General features: G+C 38.2%; 1 protein-coding gene across 4 annotated transcripts in view; it reads left to right on the top strand.

The window, feature by feature from the left end:
- Positions 1-16,511, top strand: part of TASP1 (taspase 1) — a 71,783-nt gene that overhangs the window by 26,293 nt on the left and 28,979 nt on the right. For all 4 annotated transcript variants that reach the window (XM_027894489.1, XM_027894488.1, XM_027894486.1 and 1 more), the window contains 3 exons: positions 2,790-2,896; positions 9,439-9,558; positions 10,378-10,456. In XM_027894489.1, coding sequence (XP_027750290.1) covers positions 2,790-2,896; positions 9,439-9,558; positions 10,378-10,456 — 306 coding nt within the window. The remainder of the gene's footprint in view (positions 1-2,789; positions 2,897-9,438; positions 9,559-10,377; positions 10,457-16,511) is intronic.

Here is a 16,511-nt window from a genome sequence, read left to right as displayed (position 1 = left end):
TTCTCTGTGTACTGCTTATTTTCAAAATAAATTTACAGTGGGTTATTTTTCGACGGTGTGTGTGCATTGTTAAATAAGAACATTTGAATCCTGGATTGTATTTCAGTTCATGAAATGTTTTATTGAACTTAAAACCCCATCATATATTCTCTGTCAAGGACCAAACTTAGAGGATGTTTTCAGAAAACTCTTCATTTCATCTTTCATTTGTTTAGTTTGAAGCTCACTTGGGTTTTTAAGTTTCTTTTGTCACTAGTAGAACAAGACAAAGCAACCAGACTGCTGCTTATTTTAATGACATTTTTGGTGGTTTTACGTAGGTAGAACATCACAAAGACAGGAGTAAACTGAAGGCAGGCAGCCTTTCACTTGCTTTGGTCTTTATTCCCTTATTCTGGAGAGAAAAATTCAAATTTAAGGTTCAAGACATTTTATTTTTAACTGAAGTCGGGCATAACTATGTCAGAGGAAAAAACTGTTCAGTTTTGATTTATAAGCTGGTCCTTTATTTTGCAGTTTTTGAGGCACTTTTGGAGGTCTTAGCTGGTTTATCCTGTTAAGAGGAATTAATAATTATTGATACTAATTATTTTCCTTTATTATCAAAAGGCTGTTATTATTATCATCAGTCCTTGCTAAGACAAAATCTTCACCTTTCAGATGGAAGTTAATCCTAAGAACTGTCCTGAAGCTGATTGTAGGGTGAGCACAAGAATTTCCCTTCTAGGGAATATCTGACCAGACTGACTTTCCCTCACAGGGTGGAAAGGTCTGATATTTCATGATAAAGTGAATAAAAGTGAAGAGCATGAATGAATACATTATTTGTTTAAACCTGAGATTGCTCAAACACTGGAGCAGAGGCCCAGAGGAGTCGTGAAATCTCTTCATCACTGAAGATATTCAAACCTGACGAGTTTTTATGCAGCCCTTTTGAACTGCATTTGTTTTCTTGGGGGGAGATTGGACTACACAACCTCCTTAATATCCCTTCCCACCTGCATCAGTGTGTGTTACTAGAAAACTTCCTTCATCTGTCTGTCTGACATGGGCCAAGATAGATAAACTTCCTTGTTAATAATGACCTGGTTCTTGCCCTGTATTTCCCAGTTTATTTATACCAGTTTGGATTAACAATACACGTTAGGAGTTGCTGTTCCCATTTAGATCCTCCAAAGCAAATCTTCATTTTTTTTTTTTTCTTGCTGTTGGAAAACAAACAGAATCTTTAATGCTCGAGGTAAGCTCTGAAAATTAATTGCTTAGCTCTCCTCTTTAAAAATTGTGTCAAAAACCATGTCCTGGCTTGGCTTATTTGGGGTGCTTCTCTTTAAGAGGTTCTTGATTCTGTGTGAGGTCTCTTATTTATTTCTCCCCACCCCCAATTAGTTGTTGACTAAAATGATTCTTTACCTGCTCCCCCTTATCAAGTGTTTGGGTTTTACCTCTTGGACCTCATTTCAAACCTAGAAATGTGTTGTCCAAAGTAGCTGCATTAATCAGCTCTGTGTATTAGAACAAGTTCCTTTCTTGGTGATGGCAGATTAATATGTGTTTGCAGTTTTAAGAAACTGCTATTCATTAGGTTTTTGGAGAGAAATGCCAGCTTTCTTATTACTTTTAGGTTATGTACTTGAATAACTGTGGGTAGTTTAAGGTCTGGCTTTAAATACTTAAAAACAGGTTTAAGGGAGAGTTCACCCGGTGAATTTGGCACCTGCATGGAGAAGTTTCAGAGAAGTAAAATGCTCACTGTCTGTTACTTTGAGAATTGTAAATGAAAGCTTTGTGTTCTGTTGGCTCTACAATATTGACTTTATTCCTAGACTGTTCATGTAGCTGTTCCAGTCTTCTGAATAATAGTGATGTAGCTATATTCAGAATTTCATTTAAAATGCCATTTTTTGAGGTTTACAGATTAAGTAGAAAACCTTCCTTGTCGAAGTCATAACTTTAAATTACTCTGCTCTCCCAATAGCTTGATTTGATGTGATTAAACAAGTGACAAAAGACATTTCCCCCCCCCCCCTTTACATTTTACAGAGGATGTTAAAACAATCTGTAGATAATAGAGAGTCTAATTTAAACTAAACATATCAATATCTGCAATTTTTTTTTCATGAACTGAAACTTCTAAAATGGAAACATGTCATTTTGGTCTCCTAAGCATAACAATTTTATTTTTTTATTCCCCTTTAGAGAACACTTCCTTTCTGAATGTGGGACTTAGATGTGGAAAATACATGTTTGCCTTTTCAAGACCTAGGTGGTCTTTAGACTGTGTTGGATTGTGGAACATAAAACTTTTGCTAGACTATTGTGTGGCTTTAAATATATATGGGTAAACATACACATATGCAATTAAGGTAATAAAATAGTAGCCTGAGTTTATGGATATCAAAATGAGCTCACATGGTATCTATTTACTTGTCAGCAGTCAAAAACAATAATTTTAACACAAGCCACTTATTCTGTTCCTTTCTGTGCAGTGCTGCTGCTTTGCCAGACAGGGAGATTTAGACCAGCACAGCTCCCACGTGTTCACCAGGGTGTTTCTACAAGATATTTTCTTCATCACTGTTGCTGAACAATAGTAGAGCTTCTTAACTTAGCAAAAAAGATGTAAACGTTTTGGGCTGAAAATGAAATACTTAGTTGATGGCTTTTTTGTTGATGCTTTTTGCATCAGCAAAGAAGTGGGGGATGTGTCCTTCAAAATGTCAACTTATCAGTATTTGCTTAAATTACGTAAATTTTACTTAGTTATTGCTTTTGAACTATTTTTATAGGGTTTAGTTTAGCAGCTTTTAAGAGGAACAAGAGGAAGCTGGAGCTGGCCGAGAAGGTGGAAACAGATCTCATTCAACTAAAGAAAAGAAGACAATCACATGAAAAGGTTAGCTCCTGTTTTCAAATTCTGTTGTGTCATCCTAAACTTACCCCTGACTGCTAATAAATTCCATGTCATGCATGCTAAGTAAGATTAATGTAGCCTCAGCAGCCACTTCTCCTTGGCCATCCCAATGTTTGGATGATACAATGACAGAGCTTGGTGCAGTTGAAAGTTTCTGCCTTGCTGTTTTGAAAACTGAGCCCGTCACTTTGTACCTTGTTTACGCTAAGAAAAATACTTTCTGCTCGTTTTGAACTGGAAATATGACAGATGTAAACACAGACAGATAATTATTTTACCAAAACGTTTTCTTTAGCTTGGGAGCTCTGTCAGTGTTTCCCACTTTTTAATGTTTCCTGAGAGCGCTGCATTATGGAGCTGGAATGGGTGAAATTTGAAATGTCAGGTAGGTAAACATGTGCATCTGTGCATGCATCTAGCATTGACCTGGCCCATATTACTTGTGCTGCAAAACTACCAGGAATTCCCTCTGTTCCCCTCTAGAGCCTTTGTCACCCGTGAGAATGTCATTTGTGTTCAGTGAGTATGGCTCATTAAATTAAATGCCTGTGCTTAAGTTAAATGGCCTCTGGGCCATGTCTGACCACTGTGTAGGTATAAATAATGTATAAATCCCAGAGAACTGGTGAAAAATATTTATTCTCTGTAGTCTGTGCAAGTGCAAACTAGTGATAAATTAAGCAATCCTCCTCTGTGTTCTTGGACAAGAAGTTTTCCCTAGCATGGTGCTAATTTTTCTATTTTTTTTTCAAGGAGATAAGACCTGTAAAGAAAGTAAGGATTGCAGGGGCTGGGGGAAACTATTTATTTGTTTGGAATCTTTCCTGTTAACTTCACACACCTCCTCGAGAAACTAAATGTGGAAGTGCAGCTGAGGGAGGAGGGGTCTCTGTACAGTCTTGATGTTCATGTAATAAGGGGCAAGTCAATGCTTGAGACAAAGGCCAATGCATGAGCTTACCAACCTGCAATTTGAAATTTCAAGGGCTCCAGAGTCCTGTGCAGCACTTGTGGGAGATCCCCAAAGGCCAGTGGTGGTAGGTAAAGGAGGTGATCAAATAGAGCTCTACTCGCTGGTAAGTAATCCAGGAACACGACACTCTGGGTTTGTCAGCTTGTCAAAGTACAGCCTGGCGGTTTTCCCCTTCAGAAAATCAAATTAACAACAACAAAAAGAAAAAACAAATAGAATAACGCTCTCCAAGCTAGTGGAAAAAGGTCATTTAGCAAGGACGAGGCACGAGATTTGTCGTCCCGAAACTCACGCTGTCGAAGCTGAACTCTCAGAAAAGGTTTAAAAATAATTGGTTGAAAACCATTTAAATATTTGAATAATTAAAAGGTTAATCTCCTTGTCAAAGCTAGCCTTTAATTGACAGATACTCATGTAACTTTTTTATTTGCTGTTCCTCTCTGGAGCTGCAGAATGTCCTTTTCAGCGGGACTTCAGAGCTGTTTTATTATCCAGTTTATGCTGCAGCTGAGCTTGTGTCCCTCTGGTGCCAGCACTGCAATCTGGGAGGAGAGCAAGGTAGAAAGGTTGTTAACAAAGGTGAAGTTGAAAGGAGATCCATCGCTAAAAGGCTGGTATGGAGAGAGAGTTCTGCAGACCAAAAAGGCTGAAATGACTTGGAAGTTTTAGCTGCTGTTAAATGTCACCAGCTAAAAAAGAAAATACACTTTTAAAAATTAGTTTTCAATAAAACTCTCGTTCAGAAAGAATGAGAGACCATGAAAGCTTGTATGGAAAAACTTGGCAGTGTAAATTACTAAAGGACTTTTATTTCCTGAGTAAATGGAATTTTCTGTTTTGCTCTGTTTTTCATTGTTGGCCCAATGCATGATTTGCAGGGGGTTGTATGATTGCACACAGGAAGAACCATTAAGAACTTCGCCAGATCTTGAAGGTGTAAAAATTTGGACTTCAAGTTGTAGAGTCTTACTCATTTACACAGTTAAGAAATAATTTCTGTGTGTGAATTAACAAATTCATGGGGGGAGTGACTATGATGTGTTCATTCAGCCAGATGCCATTCTCAAGTTCTCCTCCCCAAGCACCAGTAAATACCAGAAGTAAATGTTTGTCTTCTTACTCTGAGCCTGTCTTTTACCAGAGGAAATTGTCACTGAAAATAGCTTAGAAGAGTTTGGCTAAAAGCCCTAATTTTAATTTGTCTTCTACTATTACATACTTCTTTTACAGCTATGCAGAAGTTACTTGTAGGAGGAGTTGTCCTCTCCTTTATTTCGATAAGTGGCACTAAGAACTTGCTGTACACGCGATTTTTTGGGTATAGATTAGTGTTTATAAGTTAGTATTTTATAGGCTAGTTATTTAACTCCATAAATAACATTATTGAGTTTGAGTTTTAATAAAACTGGTTTGGTTTTTATCTTGTTAACCAAATACTTGTACACCATTTTGAATTATATGAATGGAAACAACAGTTTAATGTTCTTCAGCTACTGTATTAAGACTGAACATATTTAAAAAAGGTTTATGTGCAGGTAATAATAAGTGTAGCAATAAGCTATGGCAATCCTGCTCTGCCTTATTTAAGGTTGTAGTTTGAACAGGAGTTTGAATTTTATATATTTTCTATTCCTTAAAAAAACCCCCAAATTTTCTGTCCCAGGTTCGTACTGAAATGGCCTTTGATAATAATAGTTCATAGACTTTAAAAGTACACTTCAAAATCCATTTAGTATGGGAAAAGAAAGCTAAATACTTTGTCATTCACTCTAGTGAAAATAAAACCAAACCAAAACAACAGAACTCATCTGTGGAAATATGGGATGAAATAATTCCCTCATATTGGGTGTGAAAGTCAGGAAAAACGTTCTCTTTATACACCAAACATCTGTTAAACTGGGAAGGCTGTGCTTGTTCACAGAGCTTTGTGTGATTAAGTGATTGGGTAATAGCATATAGATGTTCATTACTTCAATCTGATTAATTTGGTATATTGTCAGTTATACTGATAGATAAGGTTTGATGGTAATTGTTCTGAAATTCTGTGAGAAGTCATCTCAAATTAAGAGAGAAAAGGCCCTTTTGTGTAGCATCTTTTAGTGGGCACTGGGTAGAGCTCCCCTAAATTGTTAATTCCTTCCTTAGGGGCTTGTGTAATGATGACTGTTCAGGGGGCTTTTAGGTGCAGAAAAAAGGAAGGATGAGACTTCTAAAATACTTGATGGAGCTCTGCAATTGTGCAGATGAGCATCTTCCTGCTTTGAATCCATGTTCTTAGCAAAGTTTGACTATTTGGACCGTGGTTTCATGAAATTATATTCCTTTCCTGTCACAAGGTACAAATTAATTAAGTAATGTGAGGTCTTACTTTGCACCTTGACCTTTGGTTGTTTCCATACAAAATATTAACTACATAATAGATGATTTTTAGATTGAAGTACTACATTTTAAAACCCCCAAACTGCTTTTGCAGTGGACCTGCTCATATAAATTATTAACTGAAGTCAGATACGCAATTTGTTAGCAGGTATCACCAAGTAATAGTCAAGTTTCCTTAAAGAACTCCAAAAATTCCTAAATGTGAGGTGCTGAATTAATAAACCGAATAAATAAAAAGATAAGGGCAAGCAAGCCAGGTCTTGTTCAGTCCCTGTTGGACCCATATAAAGTTCGGGCTTATTTTAGACTTCATGAATTGTAGTGTTTAACATACTTGCTTTGATTATCCTGATAGTGGGCTTGACAGGATTGTGTATTCTTCAACATCCCTCTGGTTTGAGGAGATGAAATGTGTGACACTGAAAGGCTTCTCACCATGTGTGTTCTTCCTGGACCTCCTCAAGCACACGATGCCTTTTTGGATGGAGATTCATGGGGAGTTCCTTTGTTAAGTTGTGATGAACTCGTCATTTACTGGTTCAGAAGTAGTAGGGTTGTCAGTGCAGTTTACACATACATTAGATTTTTAGTCCTAAACTGTAGAATTGATTCGTGGTGTCACTTGTAAGTGTGTCAAGTCAGTAATGTTGAAATGGGGGCAAACAGAGCAAGTCTAGAATAGAGCTGACAGTGTATTTTTCCCATGGGAAGTGGAGTAGAACGGATCCCCACTGGTTTTCAGTTTGCTGAGCAAGGGTAAATATAACATCACCTCTATATCAGTGAGTCTTTCTCTGATCCCCCCCAAAAAAAAACCCCAACAAACTTACATAGCTGAGAAGGAAAATATGGAATTCCTTTGCTTGACTGATACAGATTCCCTTCAGAGGGTTGTGTGGGCCAGCACAACCTCCCCTTAGTAGCGCTTCCCTTAGAAAGAAAAGGTTTCCAACCTCCTCAGTCGCCCCATTTAAAAATAAAATGAGCCAAAGCAAGCAAACAACCACTGAATTAATGGCCCATACTGATGGGAAATGGATCTTCTTTGAAATGAAATTATGGGGGAGAAGGCTTCCATCTACCATATACTTGTAAACGCTTGTGGCTTTTTGATTAAAAGATCTTTTTAAAAAAGAAATTAGTAATGGAGGTACTGAAGGCAAATATTTTATATGTGTGAGAGCTAAGGCAGAGGATGGATGGCAGACTGAGCAGATACTTTTACAGATGCTGCAAAGAAGGCTGCAAACTTTTTTTTTCCTAGACTGTCAGATGATATGAAAAATTTACTGATCATCCTTCTCAGATGTATTTCTGTTCGTAATAGAAGCCCTAAATGTTTGATTTTAATAGGAATTAAGGTTGCCCAGCTGGCCTTAATTCTGGTATTTCCTAACTTTGACAGACTTGATTTTCATATCTGTAGTTGTCTATTAATCACGTTTCTTGTTGTGGGTATAATTTCCTTTGATAAAAGGGGGCAGGGGAGGGACGACAAAACCTGTATCGTATTAGTAGTTCTTCTCTATATAGAAATTATGGGAGGATTCAAAATCTCCCCAGGATGAGAGTCTGTACCTCCAGTAAGCAGCCTGCTCTGCTGCTTAAGACCTTTTCAATCCACTGATAAGTCTTGTTCAAACTGGATTAATATTACTTTATTTAGGTGGTGTCTGCAAGTCCCGGGAGTTGTGAAATACAGTTGCACTCGAGATGTTAAGGAAGAGTTCCTTGATTTTCTTTCACCTTTTCAGTTTGCAAGGGAGTTTGCTCTTTTCTTATCCACTTTGTTCCAACCCTCAAAACTCTTTTTGCCTTTCCTTATCCTATTTTTTTCCTTCCTCTGGTTTTCAACTTGATCTTCTTCCCCAGTGCCAGTTGAGACCCTGGGTGTGTAACTTCTCATCCCTCTTCCTTTAAGCAGTTTCTCTGCTGTGCTGTTGGGACATCCATCTGCTTGGTTTAGTATTGAACTCAAGTGTTTTCTCTTCAGTGTACCCAGAGTGTCATCAGTGTAGGAGTCCTAAAAATCCTGCTTGATAAGTGACATTGGAAATTCTAATCGGTGGTGGGAACTCGATAATTTGAAGTTGAGTAGTTGGGTGTATTTTTTTTTTTTTCTTCCTCCCTCTGGATCCTAGTGCTGAAAATTCACATTTATATGAAAAGCTTAATATCCTTCATTGGGTGAGTTGATATAAGAGGCTTGAGGCTTGTGCAGCAGCAATGGGCACCTTTGGAGTGCGTGATGGATGATGGATCTGTTTTGTTAATTAGTTTTATTTTCTGTACACTGCATGCTGGGTGTGTGGTTGGGCATGAAGTCATACAGGGGGAAAAACTGCTCTTTCTTTAAGAGTGACTGAACAGGGTGTATTAAGGAGAAGGGGAAAGGGCCCAAAGATCCAAGGAGAGAGAGCAGAAATATTTGTGGAACAGCAGGCAGAGAGCTTGAGTCAGGAATGCATGCTGGAAGACCCCTGCTCTTAGGGGGGAAAGATCTACCTCAGAAGAGATAGTAAAGGATGCTTTTCTGATGAGCAAAAGTTAAATTGTTTCACCCCCTAAAGATTGCTGAACTGAGAAAAAATCTGGGTGAAAGAATCTGACCTAGGGGAGATTTTTTTTCTCAAGGCTTCTGTTTATTGTCTCACTCAGAATATCAGAGTTTTCTCTTTACATGGTAAGCTGCTTCTTGTTTTTTTTTTTTTTTTTTCTTGCTGATGTTTTGTGTGTTTGTTTATAATCACCCATCTTTAAAGATCAGAGCCTCTGAAAATTCCATCTGGAAGCCCTTGGGAAAGGCCTTTTGATACGGGGTCTTTGGAATAAGTTGCTGAATCACTTCTTAGTGGACAAGTGGCCACCACTAAGAAAAGAGTGTTTTTGGCACTTTTGTGAGTGAAGGCAGGTGATTTAAGCATTGGATGAGTTCTGAGATGTTTTATTACCTTCTCATTACCTTCTTTTACTTTGGGTCCTGTCCGAGGCAAGAGAGCATTTTAGGAAGATTTATGGCAGCACGGTGGGTAAAACGTGCATGAAAACAAATCCATTTTGTTGCTAGGCCTGTGACTGGTTTTGTGTACTGTAGTTTACACATTCCTAAGTATAATCTGCCTCTAATATACTGGTTTTAGTTTACAGTTGTTCCTGTTTGTGTGTCCTGCAGGAGAACGACTCAGGAACGTTGGATACAGTTGGGGCAGTTGTTGTTGACCAAGAAGGAAATGTTGCTGCTGCTGTCTCCAGTGGAGGTTTAGCACTGAAGCATCCTGGAAGAGTTGGTCAGGTGATTATTAAGCAGCTTTTTAGTTGGTATTGACCATTGAAATGCAATTTTTGTTCTTTGTGTCCTCCATCGGCGCAGTAAAACATTGGTAGGTAAGAGGTTGTTCTGTACTGAGTTACCTTTTGTCAGAGATATTAATAAGTTAATTTCTTGGGCTTTAATACCTCCTTAATACCACAAATAGTGTCTTAAATGCTTTAAGGGTCTTAAAATAAGATTTCCCTCAATATTTAGGAAAGCTGTCCTAATTAATTTTTAAATGATCTTGTGAATCAGTGGAAGTGACAAAGGCATTAACACAAAAGGTATTTGTGATGTGCTATTTTTACTTATTATTATGCTTATAAATAATTTCTATGTATTATTTATTATTAATGTTATTAATATCTGTGATATTTACATTTCTGTTGTGTCACCTTACTGTTATTAGGTGAGGGAATTTTGAGGTACATCAAAAATGTTATCCTCCATTGCTGTATTTTTGGTTAACTTTTGCTGCTGTCCTAAAAGCAGTTCTCTTTTGAAATGTATTTAAGAGTTTTTGGCTTTTTTTGGAATAGCACAGTGAAAGAGATTTTATATGAACAGGATTTGATATGAACAATCCATATGAACATGGATTGGAATTGCAATACAGTGATAATGTTCTTTCTTGGTTCTTTTGTATTAATACTTTGATTTTTCTTGGGTTTCTTTTTTTTATTGTTGTTGTTGGTTTAATATTTTTGTTGGTTTTGTTTTTGTTTTTTTTTAAGGAAAAGAAACAAACCAAAAATCTTGTGTGCTTAAAATTTATGAACAATTCACTTCTTTCCTTAGGCAGCTCTTTATGGTTGTGGCTGCTGGGCTGAAAATACAGGAGCTCATACCCCTTACTCCACTGCTGTGAGTACTTCAGGTATTTACTACTTTTATAAATATTTAACAAAGTTGCTGTCTTTCTGTAATGTAGTTAATTTGCAAGTTCCAAATAAATGGATGGTGGATTCAAATACCAGCATTATTTCCAGACTGTGTTCCACGATTGTGTCATTTATGTGCATATGAATATATGTCAGTACTGTCTTTAGATCCAAGATGTGCTGTCTTTATATATTTAGGAACCTTTCCTGTGAAGAAACCCAATATTGTGCTAAATCCAGAATTCCTCTGTGACTGGAAGCCTTCTGAAAGGGACTAAGATAATTTGAGATTTTTCCCTCCCAAATATGTAATTCCTGTTTCCAGTGAATATTTAAATGAATTTGTTCATCTCTCTTTTCTTTTTAAAAGGAAATGGAGAAAGCAAAACCAAATTATTGGAATAAGTGTCAGAGCTCTCAGCTTTCAGTCCAGGGAGAGGTGAAGGAAATCTGCAGAGTTCAGGTTTAAGTGATGTCAATGGTATCCCATGGGCATTGCAGAGTTAGTCCTGATACAGAAATAGTGAGGGGAGCAAGGTAGTAGGGTATAGAATTAGCATTTGAGAGTTTCAAAGAGCATCAGAAATACCCTATGCTGCTTTTGGAGTCATATACCTTTCTAATTTCCCCTGCATTTACATCTGTCTTGCACTGTTGAAAATTTGTGTAGGTGTTCACCCTCAAGTCCAGTGTCAGTGATAGCAAATAATCCTTCTTAGTGCTTACTCAGGGGAAAGTCCTGCTGAATACAGAAGTGTCAGAAGATGATTCTACTCAAGGAATTGCTTTTAGAGTAATCCTCTTCTTTACAAAGTCAGCTGGATTTGAAGTCACTGCAAGTACTGATGCGCTTAGAGGAGATGTCTGGGTTTAATGATGGCCTTAAATAGAAGCCTCCTCCCTTTTTGCTGGTACCAGTTTTATATAGTGGTAAATACTTTATTGTTCTACTATTTATAACTATCACACACACACATATCTGTGTTTCTTTGGTTCAGATCTTCGAGCTTCCATGACATGACCCTGATCCCAGTCCCAGTTAATTGAAGTGGCCTGCTGGTGCTCTAGGAAGCGTGGCCATCTGTTTATTCCCTGATTTGAAATTCAGACTAGTGGTGTTTAATTAAACTCTTGTTTCTGGTTTTCCTTTAAAGTAAATGTGTGTATGTCTGTGAGAGAGAGGGAGATAGAAATGTTTACAGGAAGTGAGAGCTCCTCTGTAATCAATACCATTCTTTTTTCCATTTTCAGAAGCTCATAACGTTTTATTTTATAATGTACTTTATGTTAGTGCAGTTTGAAAATGTATTGATGCCTGACTCTTGTTTAAAATATGAGCATCCAACAATGTGAACCATGAATTTAATTAAGGAGTAAAGGGATGGAAAAATTAAGTTATAGGAAAAGTTGAAAGAACGAAACTTAGAACTTGGCTGGATCACAAGGGGAGTTGGGAATGGGGGCATAAACATCTGCAAATATTCAGGTGAAAATGCCATGGCTCAGCAAGAATATAATACATTAACATGCATCATTGTTAAATGTTTTTTTTAGAAAATAAAGGTACTGTGTAAACTTAGAAGATGCCTTGATTTGGAAAGCTCCAGGGTCGGCAGTGCTTCCTTAGAGAAGGTCACCGCTGGTGGAGCTCAAATCAGACCAGACTCTATTTGTAATATGATTATACCCTTCTCTTTAGGTTTCTAAATGACTTTTGTGTGGACCTGTATTTTTTGAAAAAAGGCAACAAATGAAACTTGGATGTTATGTGTAAATGGAAGCTCTGTGTGTTTTCTCTGTGCACGTTCATTTAGTGTTTCATTTTACACACAGGCATTTACACCTGTATGTAAAAACGTTTCAAATGTGCTCATAAAATAACAGAAATTTCCAATCAGTTTGGATTTCTGTGGGTCTCTCAATATAATATTGTTTTAATTTCCTATCTCTCTTCCTTTTATTTTATCTGTAAGTGGTAAATTTGGCACAAATCTTTTTCTCCAAGAAATTCTTTTGTTTATGCTCCAAGTTATTGCTGGATGTTAAACCAAGTAATTTAACTTCAGTATTCTTTGGGAAATTAAAATTGCCACATTTTGTGTTGGTTTAGGCTTTTTAACTGTTTTTAGTGATAGAGGTGGATAGAAATTCAAGCTTTGAGAGTTAGTTATATCAGGCTCTATAATCAGCCATGGAAAGGATGCTCTTTGGTGTTTCCTACACACAGTTTTAAGGGCCAGGTTTGGATTCCTTACTTATGGAATTGCACCTCCACTGCCTTATCCAAGCCTCTAGCAGTTTGTGATAGTGGGACTTTGGAAGCTGCAGATATATTTGCCTTTGATAGGTCAGGGTGACTCCTCAAGATTTCTCATTTCTTTTCTTGTTCTTAGAAGAGCAGTTATTTAAGAAGCAACTTGCAGTTGTTTAAATTTTGCTGGGGATGTTTTTCTTACTCTGTGGTGGTTTACCTCTGTAGAAACTTTCTTGGAAAAGTGTTAGTTTAAATGCCACGGGAAAAACACTCTAGGGTTTAGTCTTGAGTTTTTATTAATTTTGTTCTGAAATCCTCCTGTTGAAGCTTCAGTTGGAGACACCTCTTTCAATACCTGCCTCATTAAAAAAGGAGAGAGGAGGGAGAAGACATTGCCATACAATTACTTCATTTAAAGGACTTCCAAGTTCCTGTAACTTTCTCTCTGTGGTTGTGCATTATTTGAAGACATCCTGGATCATCTGCTGGCCCTGTGGCTGCTGGCAGGCTTCTACTTCTTCTGCCTCTTCAGGCAGGATTTGCTATTAGTTCTTCTGCCTTTTAGCAAGTTGCTTCTTAAATATTTTTGGCTATTTTTGTCACGGTTTTATGTTGAACGTGCCAAAGGTGGTGGTTCTGAACTTGTTTGGGCATGACTTCAACTTCTTGAGCGGTAATTTTATACCTCTAACAGTCACTTGGCCTTGTTGTTTAACCACACTGTCTTTGGTTTTGTTTTTTTTGGCTTTTCAGAAGTTACTTCAAGGTTTATAAAATACAGGATATTGTAGAACTCATATTTTATGGTTATAGTTTAACAGGGCCTGGGACAACTGAAATCAAAAGATGAAAACTTTCTAAAGACAGGATAGGGGAGATGGTGGCACTTAGGAATGAGTATAAAGGACCTGAAATTCAAGGTTTATTCTGTAACTCTCAATCTAAAAATTCAGTCTCTGTGCAAACAAGTAAAATCTTTCTGATTTTTTTTTTCTATCAGCTTTTGGAGTCATTTTGACATATAAACTATGAGTTATATAAACATTAATATTTTTTTGAGGAAAAAAAAATGACTGGGGGAGACTTTACTGGCACCTGAAGGATAAGCATTACAAGTGTTCTTGAAGTGTCTCAAAGCCAGTATTAAAATTCAAGAAACCCAGAGAATTTTGCAGTATCTTGGCATAGCCAAAATACCTGGGAAGTCTGACAGCAGAATGCAAAAGTGCCATTCCATGCAAGAGTGATGGTGGAGACTGAGTGAAAGCTTCTTAATTGAATGAGCACGACCAGTGGCCTTTATTTAGTATAAATGTAACAGCTAAACTGGTTTTTGGATCAGAGTATAGGAGAAGCCAAATCTTTGGTGTCTAAAAGCTTTATCATGCTTGTGTGCACACAGACACAAACAAAACAGCCTCCCCTTTAAGCACCCCCACCACCTTCACCCCCCGCCCCCCCCCAAAAAAAAGAGGCCAAACCCACTCTTTTAAGGCCACTTGGAACTCTTTAGTGGCTGTTTTTTTGTTGGTATATGAATGTAAACACAGGAAGATGGGTATTATTTGGAGGGAAAACATTTGTGAACAAAACCCAACCGCAGGAGAAACAATAGTCCTTTTTTTTTGGCTGTACTTTAAGAAAACATTTCCTATTTTTTCCTGAACAGAATAGGAATCAAAGGCTTTGTGCATATTCTTCTCATTCAAAACAATATCAAGTGTGACATTGAATCTCCTCCCCAGTTGGAATACCCGCGGTGGTTGTGAATATTCATCCACTAACTGTGCCAAAAGTAATACTACTGAGGGGATGAGTCTGTGCCTTGCCTGGGAGATGAGTTGAAATGTCTTGGTTCTGTCTTGATGTACAGAACCTTAACTACAAATGTCATTAAAGCCAGCAGACCTTTAACGTTGCATTTCTGAGGGCAGACTGAAGGGTTTGCATTAGTTACAAGCTGCAGAAGTTCCGTGATGCAAGCTGCAAAGTCTCCAGCTTCTGTTAAAATCCATTTGAGGAGACTCCTTGATACAAGAAAGGCACATAGGATGGCCCAGGGAGAGTTGAAATAGGACCTAATCATGGTTTATAATCCCAAAGAAGGAGGATTGGAGCCTTGTGATCTATTGAGCTCATTCAGAAAAGTTAAAAGCATGTTAACAAATAAAGTTTGGCTTTGGGAGTGAGCCTAGAGTTGTGTTTTGTTGAGAAGGTAGCGGAGATAGCAGATTTGTGGAGATTTACTTATGAGGTGTGGTTGAAGATTCAGTCTGGGAAAGGTCTTTCATTGATGTCTTGCTCTTCTCCACTGCCCAGAGCCTGTTCCTGACTGAATCAGATGCAGGTAACAGCAGGTTTTTTTGGTCTCCAGAAGCCACTGATCTGTAGATTCTCACTTGAAAACGCATTCTTGACACGAACCACGGTGATGTGAAAATCCACAGAGTAAATGTTTTTCAGGGAAGCTTTAATGCAGATAAATGGCTCTGTGATCTCCAGGTGTCCAAGGATCCAGTGGTGGATACCTGGCCAGGTGTTGTTTTGTAGAATCATAAGAGTGGTTTGTGTTGGAGGGGACCTTAAAGACCATCTTGTTCCAACCCCCCTGCCATGGGCTGGGACTGCTTGCACTAGACCAGAGCCCCATCCAGCTTGCCCTTGAACACCACCAGGATTGGACCATCCACAGCTTCTCTGGGCAACCTGTGCCAGTGGATTACATTAATAATGTAATTATAAACCTCACATGTGTTACTAGACCTGAGATAAGGCACAAGTGCAGCATTGTGTGTCTGGCCCGTGTCCTTCTGAGCCCGCGCTCCAAATGCCCGGAGGAATTTCACGTGCAAACCTTGTACCCCGAGCAGATTGTTTGAGCTGCGCTGTGTGAGATGGATATTATGATACAGTTAATCCCTTTGTGGAAATGTGTATTATCTCTCAAAATCAGTCTGGTCCTGTAAGGTTTGGGGGATAATAGGTAACCTAATGCATCGCAGATGAAGCAGCTGCATGTGGAGGAGAGTTATGTCATTGTTCCCATGAACCAGAGGGTAGAGGAAGAAGAGGTCTATCTCCAGACAGATCAGTGTTTACCTCTGAAGCCTTTGTGTCCAGATGCTTTTCAGAGGCTTCAGTGCTTTAACATGTGGTGTCTGAACTAACTCACCACCACCACGAGGCTGGGAAAAGGGAAAGGATGCAAGAGCCAGGGATGATTTGTGGGAGGGGTGGCGTTGAGAAGCCATCAGTTGAACACGGTGTTCAAAGCTGAGGGGTTTGTCCTCAAAATCATCACAGTGGTTGTTAGAATTGCCTTTGGAAGAGTTGCTGGGAAGCAGGACTGGATGGATGCAATAATCAGAGAGGGCTTATTGCCTCTTGAAATTTTCATGGGACTTGAAATAGGTGCAGGGATATAAATTGCACTGGAGACGGAGGCAAACTGATCTCTGTTTTTATGTCTTAAACACTTCTCTGTGATGGGGAGTAGATGGTCGAATATGTTGAGGTAACTAACAATTAGGCTACTGTCTTGCTTCTTTCCTGTAAGTTTTGTATGACAAAAGTGAAGTAGTTTGGAGGAGTGTAGTAATTTTACCAATAGATCAGTAGCAGCAAAGCTTCTGGAGGCGGCCGAGGCAAAAAAGTGTTGCTTTTCTCTTTTCAGTTTAACTGAATCCTTCAAAATATATTAAATGTAAAGAAGAATGTAAAAAGCACATCCTTTTTAAAGGGATCCAAGTTTTTTTCTTCATTCTAACCTCTCTTGGAGGTACATCTGAGACTCTCAT

The sequence above is a fragment of the Empidonax traillii genome, unplaced genomic scaffold (assembly GCF_003031625.1).
Source record: "Empidonax traillii isolate 1590-97213 ecotype Southwest subspecies unplaced genomic scaffold, ASM303162v1 scaffold429:size503459, whole genome shotgun sequence".
Lineage (NCBI taxonomy): Eukaryota > Metazoa > Chordata > Aves > Passeriformes > Tyrannidae > Empidonax > Empidonax traillii.
The sequence above is the reverse complement of the archived record's forward strand: the minus strand, read 5'-3'. Positions and strand labels throughout refer to the sequence as shown.